The following is a 21939-nucleotide window of genomic DNA, read 5'->3' on the forward strand; positions in this document are numbered from 1 at the left end:
GGACGGGCTCCGTCCGGGAGCCCTGTTTCACCGGGAGATGGGTGTCGTAACTGGGGCACCCTGTGCCAGAAGCTTGGGCCAGCGGCAGGTTAGTTTGCTGCGGCTGTAGGCTGGGTACGGACTCATGGAAAGGTCGGGAGGAGCCGGGTGCACCTTCAGTCCTGCGCTGTCGGAGAGGAGCTCGCTTAAAGCGAGATAAAACCCCGCGCGCGACCACAGTCGCAAATCCACAGGGCTATTTTTACTCTGATGCGTTGTGTGGTCCTGGCTTTTGAAACTTACAGGGAAACAAGTGCCTTGTAAAGGAAAGTTTTAATAAGGATATCACTTCTGTTTCTCTGCTGAGCAGTCATATGTGTTTCTAGTTTTCACTACATGGATTTAGTATTGCTAAAATTTACCCGCTTGGCAAACACTGAGACGGAAAAGGCAGTACCTTAAAAACAGAAGAAACTGTTGTGCAGATGCCATATTTGCTTTCATCCCTTGGTGTGGACAAATGCACCTGCAAGAGCGAGGGAGTTGCTCAGTTCGTGCTTAATGGCTCCTTGGTCCATCTGACAATACAGAAGCATCTAAGATTTTGGCAGCTGTGGGCTTGGAAGGCTGGCTTACTAGAATAGATGTGTTTATGACTTGCTGTTACAGTTGTGTTTTGAACTGGTGACCTGAAAGTGGAAATCTATGTGTTCCCAAAAATGTCTGAAGCCATTCCAACTCTTTTGCTTTTTATTCTGACTGTGCAAAAAGTGCAGTAATATGTTAGTATTTTTTTTTCCAGTTAAGAGGCCTTAAGTTGTCCAGTAAAAATAAAAAAAACTTCATTCAACTTCGAAGCACTTTGTTTAAGAGGCTGTGTGTCGTGAAGGTCACCATGCATGGGCTGTTAAGACAAGGCTCAGTCATGGGACTGACTGTTCCTGAGAGTACTTTCACTATTTGTTTGATAAAGAAAGGGCCTAGCTCAGCTGTGTTTGTGGTTCTGTTTGTAGCACAGACGATGAACTCCTGCACCTTGGAGTCATGGCCAACACCTTAATTTCTAGTAATTTATCTGTAGGCAGCTTGTGCCCTCCTAGTTTACTGCTGTGTTCAGAGTGAACTGCTGCACCTTGAGTATTTAGTGGCTTTCCTTAGAGTGGGTTGCTGCATCCTAGCAGAATGCTAAGTGACAAAATTTGTGTCTGAAATGAATTCATAAGCCTGTGGCTTAGCACAACACCTCGAGTTTAGTTGGGTACTGCTGAGAGCTGATTATTGTTATCATCTCCTTGTATATGGATAATGGCAGAGCATTTAAGAAATATGCTTTTGATTATAACCTCAGCGTTTGTGCCCATTCTCTGTGTCCATTACTAACTCCTGTTGCAGATGGATTTAGCTGGAGCTATTTAGTTCTCTAACCTGTTCTCTAATCTTAGCAAAGTTTGAAGGCAGTATTAAATATGGTAAATAGAATTATGTCTCTTGATCATCCAACTGAATGATCATTTTGGGAGATGGAGGTGCACTGGTGGTACCCTAGACTGTTAACAACATGCATTTGAAATGTCTGCGAGTCAAGACAGTATCCCCTGTTCTGCTAACTCATCCATTCATCAAAGATTTCCCTTCATTCTTTTACTGTAGTCTCTGCAGTCTTGCACAGTGGGAGTGAAGCACTGCCAGGGTTGACTGAGCAACTTGCTTGGTGTGGGTAGTAACAGTTCCACAGTGGCTGCAGCTTCAGACAGAGGTCTGGCAGCACCCATTCCTCATCTGCTCATTGCTGCTTTCCAGAGATTACTAATGGTGATGGTCCGTGCTCTCCACATTAAGCAGCTCTAGATAGCACAGGAATGTATCAGTTTTGTGCTAGCTTAGTTATTTTTGTTCAGAAGGATTTTTTTCTTCACCAGACAACAAATTAGACAAATGGGTGTCATGAACATGGCATGTTAAGGAATGCTCTCAAACTATTTCCCTAGCAAATAGGCAAGAGCTAATTTTTCCAGACAAGGAAAGGGAGCCCCTTCCACCAGTATGTTTGATCCAGAAGGGGTGTGTGTTGGGGCTTGTGGATGGCAGGCGATAGGCAACACAAGCATCTCAAAGGCAAGTGTATTACTTCTCTCCATGCTGTTTTATAGGGTTGGGATCTATGGGATAGCATCTCTGATGTGATTTTGCTGATATCAAATTGACAGGACTGGAGAAAAAGTGCCACAAGTAGAAAAGCCATGAGAGCCAGCAGGGTTTTATTAACTGCAGTGACCATCTAAGTTTGTATGCTCTAATTTTACTGGGCTCCTTTTGGGAGGTGGGAAAACTGTTTTTTTTTTCTGCCAAAGTAAGGGAAATTAATAGATATACAAATGGTTTTTTTATATTGGGAAGCAAAACTAACCTGATTGTGAGGCCCGAACAAGGAAGTAAATGGTAACTCTTGAGTTCCATTCTCATGAGAATTTCTTCAGTTCTGGAGTCCATGTAAAATAAATTTAGTATTTAAAGGTTATTCAGGAGTACACAAAACAAATGTGGAAAGCACACTTTTAGCTTTAGATATGTGTAATAAAATGAAACATAGTAACTATGGTTTCTAATGTTGATTTACACATTTTGGGTACTTTGTAAACCTTGAGTGGCTGACATGGTGAGAAGTTTCTCTGACAAAGATCACGGTTTGTTTTGAGGGTAACTTCTCATAAGCAGTTCTTACGTTCCTCAATATACTTTAAAGATTAAGGACATAATGTAAAATTAAGGACTAAGAGGTGGATTTTATCTGTCTAAAGAGAACTTGAGGTTTTTCAGGTCATCATCTATAGTCAATAAATTCTGGATTAATTGATGCTTAAACTGAAAGGGAGATGTCTTAAGAATTTGAAGTCTTGACTGTGTCTCCTGGGTGTGAACTTAGTCTTGACTAAGCATGCCAGCTGATGATGAAAAAAGTTATGTTTTACTGAAAATGAAACTCAGGAATTCGTCTACAAGACGTGACACTGCTAGTTACATGTGTCTTTTTAACCACATCATGGCTATTTTGCTGACTCTTCGAAAGGGCAACTCTTCTTCTCGAAGGAAATCAAATTGCTTAGTTCTGGGCAAGGACGTCCCATTAGTTACAAGACCTGTGGTTGTGTAAGGGCTCAGCGCAGCCTCTCCTGATTCTTTTTTAGTATGCTGGAGAAAGCTAGTAATGCATTCAGAGTATCCCAGGTTTTCCCTTTCTGAAGTCTAGTGTAGAGAAAGCAGAGGTTTGTGGTTCTGAGGTTGATTTCAGACTGTGCGGTACCTCTGCCTTAAAAAAAAATGCACTTTATCTCTGATGCAGCAGCCTTGTGTACTTCTAGGAAGCATTACAAAATGTTCAGAATATCTTGCTTATGGCATAGACCCGTCCATGATTACAAAATTGATTATGTGTAGATTATGTGTACTAGCATGGTACTGATAAAGTACTCTGTGCTCATTTGTCACAGATGGATATGCAAGTAAGGGTTTGATTTGCTGTGGCTCTCACCAGCTCCTCCGATAGCCCAGGATCCTTTGCAGCACTCACCTCTCTGAAATGGTTAAGTTTACATTACTTTTTGAAATTGTCAAGGTCAGCTTGAGCTTCAAGGATTGTTGAATAAGACCAGGGACGTGACAGTGTTAATGAGAACAGTACTTGGAATCTGAAGGAATAAAACATAAAAGAGAGCAGTGAAACTGTAATTGGACAATCCACTTTAATGTGTTCTTGAAACTAGTATCATGAGAAAAATTAGATGGAGATTTTTTCAGAGTTCAAAGAAACTGCTTTCTCTGAACCTTCTTCACCTAGCAACTTTAGGCTGGCTGTTCAGGGAAAGTAAGAAACTGGAGTTAAGCCTATCTGCTATCTTCTGAACTGATTTTACTTATTCTGAAGTCTCAAGGCTGCTTAATTTGTCTCTGAACTGTTTTGAAGAGGCGAGACATGCTCACATCACAAGTAGAGCTGTAAGAATTACTTGTATGTTATTAAATGTTTGAAATTCAGAATCTTGTACAGTTACCAAGAGAATTCAAAATTTATTTCTATTACAATTGTCGTTGGTAGTTTCGAGGGAGAAGAGAGATGGCTTTTCAGCAGATTTGAGCTTCAATCTAAATTTGTGTAGACATAAGGTTCCAAAGTATCCTCTGATGGCAGCAAAACTTGGAGGTTTTTCTCTCAGTAGCACTGTTTTGTACTGCTCGCCTATTATAGTGTAACAAAACTGAAAAACCTGATGTTCTATGGGTATATATTCCTCATTGCCCTCTCCTCTTCATGGCGCTTCCATTTGTGGAATTTGCAGTCTCGTATTCCCTTTCCACATCCCCAGCGTCCCTGCTGGGCTTAGCTTGGCTGTCCCAGGATGCCCAGCTCCACTGCTGGGTGACTCCTGTACATCCTAGAGGAGGCTGCATATGCTGGGATTGGTTTGAAACTGCTTGTATTGCCTGGCTGGCTGCTAAGCTCCTAGGGGCTGCTGGCCCCTCCGAGTTCTGGAGGGGAATGAATGTTTGTTCTGGCAACACTAACTGAAGTTCCTCTTCCATAGGGCAACTGACTTTCATAAAACCCATAGGAACCTTATCTCTGAGAAGGTAGTGTCACTTTGACAAATGTCAGTCAGGTAAAATAGTTGGGCCAGAAGTTCTTTAGCAGTTTAAAATTCATATACTGTAGTTTTCCATTCTGTCTTCATATAAGAAGTCAGGGTACTTTAATGCTTTACACTGTTCTTAATTACTTAAAATTGCATAAAGCTAGAAACTGTTGCAGGTACACCAGGTTCCAATCCCGTCTCTGTGAGAGACAGTAGCCCTGCCTTGTGCTTTGCTGTGAAGATAATGCTGCTACATTGCAACATAAGAACTGGTTATACATCTGAAGCATCTGGAAGTGTATTAGCAGGAAGAAACTGCAGTTTTTATAATCTTATGAGCTTAGAATTCTTAAAAAAAACCAAAACAAACACACCAGAAAATGAAACTCAAACCACCTTCATGCAAACGGTAGGATTGTAAAATGTCATCAATTTGGGAAACAACACCTATTTTGAATGTTATGATCTATTAAAAGTTGAACTTACTGAATTCTAATAATTATTTTTAGTGTCTTTGTGTTACATGAAAGAGTTCTATGTTGTTTCATAAAACATTGCTCCCAGTAATTTGCTTCATTTGATGTGTGCTCAGATTATGTAGATAGGGATTTTATTTTTTGAGAGGCCCTGGAGGTTAGTTGGATTCTGTGGGAGCATCAAATGCTCAGCAGCCTTGAACTAGAGTATATAGTTTTCCTGTTCAGCAAAGACAGTGTTTTTGTGTTATGTCTGTTTAATATTCACTTGATATATTTACTTGTTGCACATAATATGTTGTGTATTTTGGGTTCAGAGAGATGCTGGAATTCAACAGAGAACAACTTTGAGTAACTGATTGCTGCGGTTGTCTCAATCTGCAGCAGAATTAACTAGTGCTGTAATGCTGTAGAGGCTAATTTCCAGTTGAAGGATGTGTTTCAGCATTTAAAAGTAATATTGAGGAACTTTATGATTGTAATACAATATCTGTCAAATGAATTTTGTGAACTACTGCTCTGTAAAGCACTTTTGGTTTGTACAGTGTTTAAGCTTCCAGAGGAGAAGTAACATCCAGCAGTTATTTTATTTGTGCATGAAGACTTAACTCCAGTAGCAATTTATTTCACCTCAATCACTGGCTTCTAAATTTGCTTCTGTTTCATGTTCTTCTGTGTCTCAAGCCTGGATGCTAACAGGTGGAAAAGATTGCTCAGTAATTTAGAACAAAGTCCCTCAAAGTTAATGAGACTGAAGTATATTTACATATAGTCCTTAATGCTGAAAACAAGACTCTAGGCTGAAATGCTAGCTAAATATAATATGATGAATTAAAACATCATGAATTTTTAATACTCCTATTTATAATTCATTTTAATACAGGTTTTCATTTTAATGCTTCCCCAACTAGGTCCATCTGACAACTGTAGAGAGATGTTCCTTATTTGTTGTTGAGACTGCATTTCTAACAGGGAGGATCATTAAGTCAAGAATAATATTACTTTGATCTTTCTGTGGGTCTTACTTGGTTTTTCATGTCTTTCTCCTCTCTGTCTTTGTTCTGTCATTGTAAACACCAAGTGATCTGGTTTACAACTGTTGGAAGAAGGGTTATTTATTTTTTTTCCCTACTTTGTGTTGGACTTCTAGCAGGTTTCATTTACATCGAGTTTTCTGGTGACCTCTTCATGAAAAACACAGGGAGTCATATTCTAGCCTGTATGTTGTATTTGCTGACTGTCTTTACTGAAAAACAGTTCTATTTTGGGACAACATTATAAATTGAAGTGTAGGACTTTGGATGAGAGTGTTGATATTATTTGTATATTAAAGAAGACATCAAGCATTACATGGCTCGTTTTTTTTTTTAAAGCTGGTACCCTAAGAATATGTTCACATACTTACCTGCCTCTGAAAATTACATTGAGTGAGCAATACTTCCATAAAGGTCAATGGAAAAACAGACAGCTAAACACCTCCCATTAGTTGTTAAAATACTTACACAATTATCTTCATTCCCTTATACAGGGGAATTAAGTTCAACTGCTGGCCATAACACTTGTGAAATGAGGTATTGTACTTAAAAAAGCAGACTGCAAAATATGTTTGAGATTTAGGCATTGCTAGTGTTCTCCAAGCATTAGAAAAAGTTGGGATATATCTGAGTGTTCACTCACAGATAAGTCCCCCATGCGTGTTGGGATTGCAAGGACTGAGTAAGTCTTTGGACCCTCTTACCAAGGATTGAAAGTTCCATTAAAAAGTTATGTTCTGCAACCTCAAATGAATAGAGAGATAACACATCATTGAACTGCATTGGGATGTTGAACGCTGTTTCGTGGTTTCTTTGACCTTAGAAGAGAATGGCTTTTTGTTTGCAATCTGTAAGTTTTCTTACCACTAAGTATAAACTTTCTTACAAACTTGCTTCAATGTTTCAAGTTTTGAAACATGCTGGCCTTGTACAGTGAAAGTCTGCAAGAGGTGTTTGCAGCATAGGGTAGTTTTTGACCTTGAATTTTGTTTCTGATTATTTGTTACAATTCAAGGCAATGAGATTTGTTTTAGTGACTTTCAGTAATAATGCTTCTAAAAATGCATGTTTTTTTTTTTTTAGCTTTGGGGTTGTTTTGTTTGTTAGAACCAAAATTATGGCATTGAAGTAAAAAAAATATACATTATATATAGATGACAATAGGTGAAATATTAAATGCCAAATGACTTGTCTGTATAGCAGTACAAAAAGAACTGATCATGTACATTCCTGGATTGACAGTTTAAAACTACATTTCACTATTTTCATCTTGCTTGACCTTGTTACTAAAAGCTTACCATCTGACCAGTCACTGAAAGTAAGCAGATGTTTAAATTTTGACTGACTTACTGCATCTTAAATTAGTGGGTTATATATGGTAGGCTGGAATAGTTACCTATTTGTATAATGTCACCACAGAAGTATTCTTCCATCTTGGAGCTTCCTGCCAAGTTTAACCTGTTTTTGTGTGTGTTTGTGGGGTCATAGCTCCAGTTAAATCCATCCTAGACATGCCAGTGTTGGCTGTATAAGCATGCTTTGTTCTCTTCATGGTGACTAAAATCTGTGTTTTGGCAGGTGTGCTGTTAATTCAGAGCTGATAAGTCAGCCCTCCTCCTCAAAAATGCAGAAGTAAATGCTTCATTGCTGTGGTTCATTATGGGACAAGTTAACCCTTAGAACTTGTTATATTTTAGTTCTAAATTTTAGGCAGTTTTGTGTTTTGGGGTTTTTTTTTCTGTTAGGCCTAGATGCCACTGCTCTTCCTGAAACTAATTGTGTTTGTTTCCTTGGGTGTTACGTAAAAAGGAAAAAAAAAATTGTACTTCGTAACTCATTGATGAATGTCGCAGTAATTATTGAGACAAACCAGCAGGTTTTCCCTTTCATTTTCTCTTCCCAAGAGAAAGAGAGCACTGTCAAGTTTGCAGAGTTCTCATTTTAAAACAAGTGTTTTGTTTTGCCTTTGCTGTTAACAAAGAAAAGAGTTCCTGAAAATGCACAATCCTGAGAGGCTCTTCCTCAGCTGCTGAAGAACCTGCAAGGATGGAATTCAGGAATCCTACCCCATAGAATATACCTTGATGATTTTCAAATTTTCTTTTACTCCCAAGTTTTGTATTAAAAATGTCTCAAAAATTGTCTGGTTTCTTTTTTCTGCTTTGTTTTGAAACAAGTTCTTTGGCATTTTTTTAACAGTAAGACTCTTCCAAATACTCTATACAAGAGGAACTGGCAGCCTAAGTCAGAATTCTTCATAGTGTAACCTATCAGAATTCCACATAGAAATTATATTAAAGGAGTTTCATGTTACCTGATGAGATATAAGGGGAACCCAATGACTTAACTTGACTGAGCATCTACAGCCAGAGTTTATTTGGATTCTCAGCAGTAGGCGTCTTCAAAGGGACTGAGAAAATTTCTTTTGTCTTCAGTTTATTCTTTTCAATAGTAAATTTCATCAAAGGTGATTTTATAATGGAGAAAAAAGTAGCAAAGCTGGGTTCTTTCTGTAAATCTTGTGACTAAAACTAGACTTCTGGAAAGTTGCTTGACTTCCCACTTGTTACAACAGGTGATGCATGGCTTTGTTTAGCAGCTGCAGGAGAAGGTTTCCCCACCAGTCTCCAGGCACAGGTTCCCTCACACATGTCAGCAGACTGTGCATATCTCTGCCTGTGTGGTCAGTAGGTCTGGGTTAAATTAGCTGAGAGATCTAACAGGAAACTACTCTAAGCTGTTGTATTTACAAGCTTGGTTTTCTGCAGAACTGTCTGGCTAGTTGAGTCTCCCAAGACTACCCAGTTGCTAGACTCAGTCTGGGGCGGGGGCAGGAAAAAAAGCTGTGAGGATGTGGGACTATAACTGAAAAGGAGACGATATTAACTATTTTACTCCTGGTTGTGACATCACCCTATACCCTTATACTTCAGCTTGGTTAGTAAGTCACCTTTAAAGGTAGAATGAGTCTTTAAGTTTTTTAGGTATGTATCTATATATTAAACTTTCTTTAATTTTGACGTGACTTTTTTTTTGCATTAAGTATTCCAATTTCCACACATCAAATGCCCCTTGATACAGATCACAGAAAATAAAGCAATGAGGAAGTTCATAATTGCTGAGTGTAATATGTTATGATCAGGAAAAGTATGCCAACTATGTAAATACTTCTGTGTGTGCAGAAGTTATGTATTCTTCTGATTAGCTTGAAATATCCAATTGCAGCAAGTCGTGTTCCGTTTACTTAAAAAAACCACCTACAAATCCAAGCCAAATTTGAATGAAATATTCACGGGTTTGAAATTAAATATAGAAAAAGTGATTGACTAACGATAGAAAAGTTGTTAGTTCTGAAGGAAGGTAACTACTGTCAGCTCTTGCCCCTGGATGACATTTTTGAGATTATAAACCTCATCTGCATTATTGCCCTGCATGTATGACATATATTGATTTACTTTGTTTTGAAGGGAATGGCCAGGTCTCGAATCTGGGGTTAGGGAGACAATAATATGTTTTCTGAAAGTTCCTCTAGAAGGAAACTGCACCTGATGTATTAGATATCCACTAAGACTTCTTATGCACTTTGAACATAATAGCTTTAGTTTCCCTTATATTTTGGGGGTTTTTATCAAAGGTGATTTTCTTCAAGGAATGGATATACTTTATTCTGTAGTTTGAAACTAGAATATCTTAGCCAGGAAGGAGTGCTTCACTACCAAACTATTCATACTAATTGTTCTTAGCATTTTCTTCTCATCTGCTTGCATTTTGGTCAATTGTTTTGGTTTTTTGTTTGTTTTTTTTGTTTTGTTTTGTTTTAGCTTGTTTGGTTGGTTTTTTGTTTATTTGTTTTTGTTGGGTTTTTTTCAGAGCTGCCTTTTAAAAACTGATAGCAACCAAAGAAGAAAGAGCTTAAAGGAAAGTAATTGCTGTTTCAAATAAATATCAAAGTTCCTACTAGATGCCACACAACTGAGTGTTTCGAGTTTTAAAGCTAAGTTTCAGTATTGACTGATTTCCATGTAATTTTAAAATTATGGAGGAATTGCTTTAATGAGGTTGCTTTTCTTAAATTTAGTATTTAAATAGGAGAATTCAGTTGAACATTTTTTTAGACAAAGAACTTGAGAATGTTTAGTGTCCAGCTGGCTTTTGATTTTTTGCTGATGCAATATTCAAATCCTACATTTTTCAGAATTTACTGATGATCTGCTGTTTAAAGGATGATCATTTGAATGTCTAATTATAAATGCTTGTTACCTCTGGTACTTCCTCTTACATCTGCAGTCTGTGCCAATAACTTGTTAAAACTGCTTCTTTCTCTCAAGTTTCCATTTGCCCAAAGTTGCTTTAATAATAGTTATTAAAGAAGGGAAAGGGAAGCAAAAATGGTGATGCAAGGTGTGTTCAAGCTGTTGCAATCTCTCGTCCCTCTTCCTCTCTCTCCTTTTCCCTCCGTTTCCTGCAGACAGGCAGATGACCCCCAGTCATTCTCATCCTTTTGTGGTTTTCTTGTGCCAGATGTCCCACTGTGGGGTGTGTTTTTCTGATGGGATTGCTGTGTATCTGTCAATCCATGCTGTCAAGGACTTTTTGTGTCAAGTCTTGCCTTGTTTTGGCTTTCCAATTAGGAACACTTTGTTCAGGATATTTTTAAATACATGTTGGCTCCTCTGAGGTAGGGTGTTTTTTTTAAGCTAGATGTTTTGAGACAAATACATTTAAGCATAAACTGTTCCTTTCAGTTTAGTGTGAAAATTAAGAACTGGTTGTCCCCTGTAAAGGGACATAGATGATAGAGGAGCACAGTGTCTGTAGAATAAAAAAGTAATCTGTAATCAGTATTTAAAGGATGACATTTTCTTGCTGATGGTGAGCTCTTAATCTAGTGAGATAATCACGATCTGACAGATTCTGACTACAGAGATAACAGAACCTGTTCTGAGAACCTGCAGGAAGAAAGGGCATTTAAGAAACAGTGCTGTACAGGTGGAATTATCATTTATTGTACCTACTAAAGGTGTTCTGATCAGTTAATGTTTTCACTGTGATAATTAATTTGTTGTTCATACACTTACTGCTTTCACTATGATAGTTAATTTACAGTTGAAAAACCGGACATGGCTTCTATCAGCAGTGTTTAAATTTTAATTTCCAATTACAATTGGAGCCAAATAACAGCTCCAAATAATGCAGGTGGGTCTCTTAATATTGCAACGTGTTGTGTTTCATTAACTGAATATGCAACATTTAATAAGGTCTTTTTCTGCCTGTTAGCTTCTAGGTAAAGATGCAAGGTCACCCTGCTGGTTTCCTGGTTTTGTTGCATGTTGATTTAGTGAACTAACAGGAACCAGATTCACTTGCAAACAGTTGGAGAGGGAACTGACTGGGTACAGGGGGAGCAGAGACAGTAGCAGCATTGTCTGGACAATCTCTACTTGCAAGTAGAGTTATGTAGCATAACATCTTTCTTTCTGGTATTGTCTAAGAATTACTTTATCAGTGGTGGTAAATGTGGTTGACATGTAGGCAGTCTTGCCTATAGTCACAGTGACTTAAATAGCTGTGCTATTAAATAACTTAAATTTGCAAAACCTATGATAGTCACCTATTTATCAAACTGCAGGTGAGGTAGCAAAAAGCATTTGGAGGCAAATAATTAACTTGGGAAAATAAGGTTGCTTAGCATTTTTTTTTAGAAGTAGTAAAATAGGTAATAATAAGAGTATATAGACTATAGGAGAGATAGAAAGGATGAATGTTTCAGGATTTTTTTTAAAGTTTCAGCATTAGAAGATTAATTTGAATTCAGTACATCTAAACTGTTAAAAAGTTATACAGTCCTTTGTCTTGGCTTTTCTCAGAGCACCTTGTTTACTTAATTGTTTTATATGGCTGGTAACTGAAAATCGTCACCTGGAAGTGTTGGAATGTATTATGAATGCAGTAAAACTGGTTTTAACTGCGTGAACTCTTTGGATTTCAATAAATTTCCCAAATGAAGTGTTGTATTAAATGGGGGCTTTGAGATAGATAAGGTTGGAGAAATACAATCTGTATCTACTTAGTAACAAAAAGAAAACAGACTGTAGGAAATAACCTGCATTAAAAGAGTAGCATTGAAGAGCTTAGTTTTAGGTGGAGCTTTCCTAGGCTTGCTGCCAACTAAAACATCTGTCCAGGCTTCCCTCAGGCTTGCTGTAAATACTGTTTCTTAAGCTATATGAATTTTAAGAAATGAAAGAAGCTGAAACAAGAACATTTAAAATTATGCTTTAAACAAAGTGCTTGCACTTTAAACAAATACTTCTGCTTCCTCTCTAGGCTTTCAGCTTAGTTCTCAAAGTAGCACTGGGAGTACAGTTCTGGATCTGTCTGAAAATCTGGCCTGTCTGTCCATATCCAGGCTCTCACTTCATTTTTTCCTTTTCCCCAATAAAATTTCAATTTAAGCTTAGCAAAAAAGAGAGTGCAGCAAAGAAGGCAGCTCTTGTACTGTGGCCAGACCGGGGCTGCCACTTCATGTATATCTTGCCTTTTGCTCACCTCAAAGAGAGCTTTTACTGCCAGAGGAGAGAGTTTGGAGATGAGAGTGATGTGAAGAGAATGGCACAGGAAAAGGAGTGGGGACTGGGAGCATTTGAGTGGAATTTTAATGGGATCCCTACCTTCTTTTCAGGTGTAAATTCTGTGCCTTTCTTGACTAAGAACACCATGTGTGGAAACAGTAGTAGTATGGCAAACAGTTGTTGCTGGTTCTGTTTTAGTTAGACTTGGGAGTACTGGCTGGTTCCATTGCAGTTTTGGGGAACTGTGTGTTAGATTTTGGTTTCCAAAAGTGTGCAGAACATCTTATCTGCATAGTGTTACACCATGAAATATTTGCATTGTGCCATAAGATTAGTAGAAAAATACTCCAGCTGTAACTATTGATAAGGCAGAAAGCAAAAAAAGATTAATGGCATTACTATTTCAGGAACCATTAGGTTGGACAGGATTGTATGTTGGATCTTGTGACCGTTTCTTGAGGACTAAACTGTGCGTTACACAGCAGAGGAGGGACAAAATGGGGATGGGAGAAAAGAAGCAATGAAAAAATTGAAATTTTGTATGATTCCCCACCCTGGTAGAGTAGCTCCAGATCTAGAACTGAGTTTAGTCACGAGCAGGCCAGTCAGACAGTTCAGCAGAGCCACCTAGGTGAATATTTTATTGGGTAAGAGCACTAGTGCTGTAGGTCCTGCATCCTGTTTCTAGGTATGGCTGACTTCTGTTCTTATAACTTCTCTCAGCCTTTGTTTAGCCTTGCAAAAAGGACAAGCTTTTCTGTTTTTTTCTGAATAAAAGACATTACAGGATCTTAATTATTCTGTTTTCTTTGTCTGTTGCAGTTCTTGTTGTTGAACACGTATGTGCAGGTTTAGTCATTCAGTATTTCATATGAGGTGTTGTGCTTTGTAGAATTCTACTGATACTTCCCTATTTCTACTAAACAAAGCCTTTTTAGTGCCTTTTAGAATTGCATGAGCGACTTGCACAACCACATGTGGCTGCTTGTTTTCCTTCTGTTAGTCACAATAGCCAGGATTTTCTTCTTCTTTCGCTTCTGCTTTGTCACAGAGATTTTATGAGTGATTTTTGAGTGTTCCTTTGCAACTTTGCACATCTTTTAGTATGATGGTTTGTTCTTTCTCAAGTGGGCACTGTCTTCTGACTGTGCTATCAGTTCTTGAAATGCACCTTGTGTTTTTATTCTACAAGCAATATGTGTAACAAACCAGCTTCCTAGTAAACACCACTGATGATTCCTCTTTATCCTAATAATTTGTCTTCTGAGATCTTTTTTTATACAACTGCTGTATGGAATTAATTGATTAACCCTTTTTCTGTCTGTGTGGTTGAACTTCCTAAAAGGTACTCCTGTCTGCTCAGGTCTGCTACCTTGTTGCTTTCTACGAAACCATCTGTTGGACAAAATGAGACTAGTGTAATGTGAGCTTTTCTGTTTTTTTCTAAGCCTTGATGTCCTTAATTGCTGTCCTTAACCAGTTTTTGAAAATGTGTTCTAAGGTGACATTTACATTAATGTCTGTACTTGAGTAAATATACTTCAGTTGTTTTTAATATAGATTTCTTTTACTTTTATCTGTCATAGAGTGCCATAACATTACAGATTCATAAAAACATTTCATAGTAGATTTTAGACTTTTTGCAACATTTACCCTGCTCTGAGTTGGGGGCTTGACATCTTGAGGTCTGTTTCCACCTGAGTTATTTCCTAATTCTCTGAGTTTCTTGCTTCAGTGCTCTAAGGTTGGTAATACTTGGATTTCTAAGTTCTTTTTAGATATGTTAGCATAAGAGTGTAAGGTTTTGTTCAACCATTTGGTTAAATAGCAGTATCTTTGTTGTGGATGCTGTTAGAATCCTCATGTTCACTTGCTGCACTATCAGAAGTGTCCTGGCTCCGCAGAGTCCTGCACTTGGGTCACAGCAACCCCATGCAGCGCTACAGGCGGGGAGAACAGTGGCTGGAAAGCTGCCCAGTGGTAAAGGCCATGATTGTGCTGGTTGAGAGCAGGTTGAACATGAGCCAGCAGTGTGCCCAGGTGGCCAAGAAGGCCAATGGCATCCTGGCCTGTATCAGCAATAGTGTGGCTACCGAGACCAGGCAGGAATTGCCCCCCTGTAGTCGGCACTGGTGAGACAGAACCTTGAATCCTGTGTTCGGTTAAGAAAGACTGTGAAGTGCTGGAGCATGTCCAGAGAAGGGCAACAGAGCTGGGGAAGGATCTGGGGCACAAGTGTGAGTAGCAGCTGAGGGAACTGCAGTTGTTTAGCCTGGAGAGAGGGAGACTCAGGGGACACCCTACTGCTCTCTACAACTATCTGAAAGGACATTGTAGCCAGGTGAGGGTCAGCCTGTTCTCCCAGCCAAGTAACCAGATGAGAAAATTACCTCTAGTTGCACCAGGGGAGATTCAGGTTGGACATCAGGAAGAATTTCTTTATGGAATGGGTTATCAAGCAATGGAATGGGCTGCCCAGGAAGGTGGTGGAGTCACCATCCCTGGAAATGTTCAAGAAATGACTGGACGTAGCAGTTAGTGATATGATTTAGTTGGCATGGTGTTGTTCGGTCCAAGGTTGGGGTCAATGATCTTGGAGGTCTTTTCCAACTGTTATGATTTTATGATATAGCCCAGTTTTAATACCAGCTTACTTCATAGCATTTGTGTTTTTATTTTTCCTCTCTAACTTCAGGATTTTTTTTCTTTTATCTTGTTGATTTATGTTTCAGGAATTATGGAAAATAACATGCAATAACATCTCTCTGTTCTCCAGGTGTAAATGATTCTGGGTGTGCACTGTCTCATGTTCAAGCAGTGCCTGGTCTATGGCACCCTAGCCTCTGCTCTGGGATGTTAATAAATTTACTTTCCCCTTGATGATATTGCAGAAAGGGAGAGTCACAAAGAGAGATGTATTAACTCAGAATTGGGTTGAAAATGGTGTTGCTGGTAGAAATCATATTCCTGTAATTTTTTTCATTTCTGGCTGTAATACATGCAATGTTTGGGTAAAAGTACAAGATAAAGATTTGCATTAGTTTGATGCATAGTTTTCTTGCATCAAACTTAGTTTCCTCTTAGATTTTTAATAATTCAGAAACATAGTACTGCTTTTGCTTATGTAAAAATAAGGTTATGTAAATATCCTTATCCTATGTCCTTTCTTACATGTAAGTAAACAAGGATACAGGACTTTTTGTATTTCTTCATTCCTAATCTAGTCTAAGTTTTTTGATGGGTATTTTTTCAAATAGTCTTTGTACTTCTAAATATTTTGGGCTGTGTTTGCCAGAAGTAAAGTCCTAATGTAAGTATGAACTTCATTCTTTGCAATAAAAAGTTTGAAAAATGTTAAAGTAAACCCAAAAGTGCTAAACTGAGTCTTGCCCAACTTAACCTTGCGTGTACATTGGAGCCAGAAAAGACAATTTAGAGGATTTGGAAAAGAAATAAGGTGGAAGCTGAGTAAACAGGGTACACTGGAGACTGTCAAATGACTTCTGACAGGTTAGCAGGCAGCAAGGGCTGGGAAACTCTGAAAGTGGCAGAGGGATGCTATAGTAAAGGTTGCTAGGCTACTGCAAGGTAAGCTCTTACGGAGTGCTACTCAGCTATGCTGAGCATTTTACTACTCAGCTGCTAAGTAATGTGTGTATAGCATTGTTTGCCTGGCTACCGGCCCGAAAGGGAAGTTGGAACTGCTAAGAAACGTTGTCCCTTGGTAGGATGAAACTTGGTCACATGCCAGTTATTACCTTTTGCAAGACTGACTGTTTTTGGTTTCGGTCACATTGGCTGACAAGGAATGTCAGGAATTCTGCTGAACATGTTTGAAATGGAACAGCAAACAATAGGTCTTTGATTCAAGTATAAAAGTATAAAAACTATTGCATGAATTTAACTTGTTCTGGTGGTTCTCGTTGGTGAACTCTTGGTTCATCTGTACCATTTTGGCCTTTATTTCTTCTACTCAGTGTTAAGAAGCTTATTGAAAATGGAATGTGTGTTCCTTTTCTTTTCACTGGATTTGATGTATTTTTTAAATGCGTGTAAAAGTGTTACTAATCTCTACCAGTAAAAATTATTTCTTTCAATTGGAAGTGCCAGGTCATCAGTTTTTCTTCTGTAAGGGAAGGTAATTCTTCATCTGCTTTTTTGTTGAGGGATTCCCTGACTGTGTTTTGCCATACATATAGATTGAAAACACGTGTTTATGATTCTTCTTACTTCTAATTTAATCTTTGGCCTTTCTCCCAAGAGATCATTTTAACAGAGAGTTAAAACTAACAGTTGATACCACAAGCAGTGACAGAGGACCTGAACATGTAATTAAAATTACAGTGTGTTAAAGTGCTTCCCTTCCATCTGTTGTCTTCCTCCTTGTGAGCTCTCAATAACCCAATTCTCTTAACACTGTTTTGTGAAGAGGTATTACAGATCTGTCAATATGAACAAGTCAGACATTGAATATACACTGTAGGATGCAACAGCAAAAAAGGATAATTCACTCTTTAACATTGGTGAAGGTGCAAAGTATATAATCTAATAGGAACTTGATCCAAGTCCAGTGTCCTGTTGCCAGCTGGGGACTCGCAAGGCAAACTAACTCTCCCAGCTTGTTCTGATTTGTGGCCCAGGGTTTTCTGGAACATAAACTAACTTTCTTGATATAAATTCCCGATATCAAGTTGATTTCTGTGAATTTGTGTAGACGCTTTTTAAAATAATAATTTTTGTATACTATGCCAAGAATTCCAAAGTTCACTTACCTGTTTGTTGTGTGAATGACTGCCATGTGTTTGATTCTTATCTGCTAATTTTACCCAATGGGCATCTATTTCTTGTATTGAGAAACTGTGAACAATTACTACCTGCAGTTTTCTGCTCTATATAGGTGTCATTATATAGATTTTGTTCACAAATGTTTCTTTTCCTTGGGAAGGCTTCTTGTCTATTAACCACTCCTTGTAGCTGTGGATATTGTTTTGAGCACTCTTGTCTCCTTTTCCATGACTCAGTTCTGTTATAGACTTACTGAGATCAGTAGGAAGCAGGATTGGGTGCAGCATTAAGGATGGATTTTATACAGTGGCATAATGTATCCTCCTTTGATTTCTAAGTCTTCTGTAAGAATTCTTAACATTTGGTTTTTGTTTATGAGTGCTGCTATTTTTATTATTTCAGAATCTTGTTGCAAAGTGAATACTTTTCTCACAGCCTGTCATCATTTGGGATATTAAGATTCTGGGCTTTTTTTAAAGTTTTATGATTTGCTTTACACCTCCTATGGATTTCTTGTGCTAGTTTAATATATGCCCATATAGGTGCATAAAGAGCTCATGACATTATAGGTATTTCTTGCTTTTATAGCTCAGAATAGCTTAGAATAATAATAAACACTAAAAAAAATGGCCATAGTATTTTCACAAGATTTTAAGTATTCAATTATCTGGGCTGTACAAGTTGTTTATGAAATTATTAACAGGAATGGATTTTTTTAATTGCCATTGCATTAATTTATAAACTCAATCTTTTGCAGTTTTGTTGCTAGAGAAGATGGAGCATGATGACATTTGTAATAAAACTCTGAAGATTACAGACTTCGGTCTGGCTAGAGAGTGGCACAGAACAACCAAAATGAGTGCAGCAGGGACTTATGCATGGATGGCTCCAGAAGTTATCAAGTCCTCCATGTTTTCTAAAGGAAGTGATATTTGGAGGTAAGAAGTTTTTCTGCTGAAAACCACATTCACTGGAACTATGTTGATGTTTTTGAGAGAATTTTATTTCTTGTTTTTCGTGGTTTGCTAAGTTATTGTCTCAACATATACCAAGTTTAGCTCTTGTAAGAAACCTACACATTTCTCAGTATCTGTGTCATCTATTACTTACAAATTGGAGGAGGCAGAGGGAAAATAGCAAAACTTTTTTTTTTTTTTAAAGCAAGGTCTCATGAAGAGAAACCTTTAAAATACCTCTTGGTTTAGATACCCAAGTATTTCTCTGGAGTCTTAATATAAATAACTGTATGTTTTTGCCATCTTCATGTACAATCTTTCTCTTAATGGTATGTTTACTTTTTATCAGATGTCTGAAAACTCTGAATCTGCTTAAAGAATAGAACCAACCTTATACGTCTGATAAATAAAAATCAGCTGCAAACCAGAACTTTGCCAAATGTTAGCTTGAATTAGTGCTGTTTTTAGGAATCCAGAATGTGATTATATGTAAAGGTTTAAGCTTATACATTTATAGAGGTTTTGCTTCCTGTAGCTGGAGTTGAAGAGAATGTATTCAGCACAAAATTGTTTTAACTTGCTCTCTAATTTTAAAGGTGGGAAACGCCCTGTGTTAAATTTGTGAAGTTCTCGTTAAAGGCGTTATTGTGGATAATATAAATAGTATGGCTCTTGCTACTGATGCTATGTGTATGGTGTAGTGTGGGATGCATGTCCTGTAGGAAGGTAATTTAAACTTTAGTTTTAATTTAGTTCTGTTTTGTGAGTGCAGAAATGCAGCGATTGCACAATAGGCTCTATAAGCTGCTGTGCCTCACCTTGGAAAGTCTCTATTTCCTTTCTTTTTTGGTATGTTTCTCTGAAGGATCCAAGATAGCTATTTGGGAAAGGAGGGGAGGGAGGACTTTAATCTGTTTTCTCATGGTGCTTTATACATGTTCTGTGTTGTATAATTCATAAATAGGGTCCTATTTTGCTTTGATGCATGATATTCTACAGCATGAAGTAATACTTTTGGTATTCTCAGGATGATTCTGTATCTGCACTGCTGTTCTGTGATGCTCATTTGTCTTGTGTCTGGAACCAATTTTTATTTACATCAGTCTGAGTTGATGTCCAGTTGGGAAACATCTTCGGCCTCATTCTTTTTTTTTTCCATTCTTTCTTACCTTTTTCTTTTTTTTTTTTCTTTTGTGGGATGAAGGTTGGGTGTAGGCGTTTCCCTAATCAGCTGTATTCCATGCTTAATTACAGGTCCTGTCCAGTCTTGTTGCTGTGATTTTAGGTATCTGAGGGGGTATGCTTTGGTGCAATTATTTTATATTCTGCTGCAACATTAGTTTACATTTTTGGAACCTACAGTATTTCTCTTCTTCGCCTTCTCTTCTGCACGCCTCTCTTGTAAAAATGTAAGTATTTAGTTCAATGATGGAAGTCTAACAGGAGAGGTTTTTAAGTAGAAAGGCTGTGTTTTACACTATAGTTTAGACTTTCTTAGCTTCTAAAGATTTTCTGCTTACTGCACCTTGATCTATTCTGTTGCTTATCTTTACTCTTTCTTTTAAAAAAAGCAAATAAAGAATACCGTGATTACAGGAGCGGTTTTTGTTTTAAAATTCATTCAGGTTAGCAGTTTAAGTTTGGGTTTCTTTGAAACAAGAACACAGTATGTTTCAGGAGCATTCTGAACTTAATTGACACATACTGAGTTTTGAGACTCCAAATGATATCTGCAGACCTCTTATTAAAGAAAAGAAAAAAAGAAGAGCAGGTGAGGCTTCTCAAGTTGAGGCAACTCACACTTGGAGCTAGTCTTCTAGAATCTGCCAGTGCTCAGAAATGTTGTGGGAGTATTTTCATGCAGAGCCTTCCGGGCTGCATGTTCTCAGGTGTCATCCTAGATAGCAGAACTGGTGCTTTCCAGGCCCTTCACGTGTATCCTTTTACTTTCCAAACCAGAGCTTTAACTACGCTATTTATTATTCTTTGGCATATGCTTCCAAATTCCTAAACAAGAATTCCACTTTTTCGGCCCTACCTTTCCATCGACTGTCATACATTTCTAAGTGATACATCAGTCTTGGTTTTGTGTATGGAGCCTGAAAGCTCTAATACGCCCACAGATTTCCAAGTGCTGATGGTGTGCTTCAGCAGTGGTCTTTACAGTAAAGTGTGTCTCGGTTGTACAAGCGTTTGGCAAAGCTGGGAAGCATTTACTGTACAGCAGAATTACCAGCTGTTTTTGCCTAGCACATTTGTATAAATTAGAAGGGATTCATGTAGCAGTGCTTAGTACCCTCTGCTCTAGAAGATGGATTGTAGAGTAAAAGGAACTTTGAGGACTTTACCTTCGGATTTTCAGCTTTTGAAATATGTAAAGCCAGCAAGTGTTCACTGGCATGAGATATAATGTAAGGCTTAAATCACATTTGGCTGCAGGAAAATAATCTTAATATTGAAAATTAATATATTTTTTAAAGTGTATTAGTTTTTTTGGTTTAAAAATGTGCACTTCAAGCTTATGCCTGTGTTTTGACCTCTGGCTGAAATTGGAAAGGGACGTGGTCTTTTCTCTTTAAAAAAAGCTATTGCTTAGAGGTTCTGACTGTATACGTAGAACAATTGTATGTGGGCTGGTGAAATTTAATACACAAAGTAGCTACTTCTGCTGTTGAGGAAGTTAATAAGTAGTTGTTGTTCTAGATAAAGATGGATTAGTACTTTACAAACACTCCAGCGTGACAAGACTATTAGTGTCTTTAGGCTTCCTCCTTACAGCTTTTTCCCCCATAGCTTGGGCTATTGGTACTTGATGTTAAGACTGCTTTCATTAAAAAAAGACTATTACTGTGTTGGTCTGTTTAAAACTTTACAACCACCTTCTTGGCACTGTTGAGAACTGATAAAGATTAAAGGTTTGAATTGTAAATACCACTAAAGCTAATAGTTTAACACAACTTTTTATAAAAAGTTACTTCTTTTTAGTTAAATTTAATGTTCTGCTTCCCTTCAGAGATTGTGCTAGAATATATACAGAATCGTCTGAACAAGGGAATTCCTTGAATTTAGAATAGTCTGTGCTTGCTGGGAGATTTTTTTACTCACTCTAAGCACACAGGTGAGCTATAGTTCAGTGGAATTCCTCCATCAGGCATAAAATATGTATGTACCGCAGGAAGCATTGTGTTCATTTTTGTCACATTACCACTGATTTAAAACCAATTGGAATTCATGATTTTATCCTTCTTTGAGTATACAAGCAAGTGCAGAGATTAGGCCAGAAAAGTCAGGAAGAAATAATTGAGAACCCCAAGTCTTTTTTTATTCCTTTTTGTTTTGGTGGCAGGTACAGACCACTTTTCTCAGCTTTTGATTAAGTGATAACACTGTAAATTCATTAGTTATATAAGATTTTACAAGACAACAAAGTGTTGATATTTGTGCTGATACTGAATGGTTTGCCGGTTTATTATTTATTAAATTATTTATTATTTATTAAAGTGTTGTTG

The 21939-nt window shown here is 37.8% G+C and overlaps 1 protein-coding gene across 2 annotated transcripts in view; it reads left to right on the forward strand.

The window, feature by feature from the left end:
- The window catches only part of MAP3K21 (mitogen-activated protein kinase kinase kinase 21), a 42117-nt gene that overhangs the window by 1006 nt on the left and 19172 nt on the right, over window positions 1-21939 (forward strand). For both annotated transcript variants that reach the window (XM_071549558.1, XM_071549559.1), the window contains exon 2: window positions 18232-18412. In XM_071549558.1, the coding sequence (XP_071405659.1) occupies window positions 18232-18412 (181 nt within the window). The remainder of the gene's footprint in view (window positions 1-18231; window positions 18413-21939) is intronic.

The sequence above is a fragment of the Pithys albifrons genome, chromosome 2, assembly GCF_047495875.1.
Source record: "Pithys albifrons albifrons isolate INPA30051 chromosome 2, PitAlb_v1, whole genome shotgun sequence".
In the NCBI taxonomy this organism is placed as follows: domain Eukaryota; kingdom Metazoa; phylum Chordata; class Aves; order Passeriformes; family Thamnophilidae; genus Pithys; species Pithys albifrons.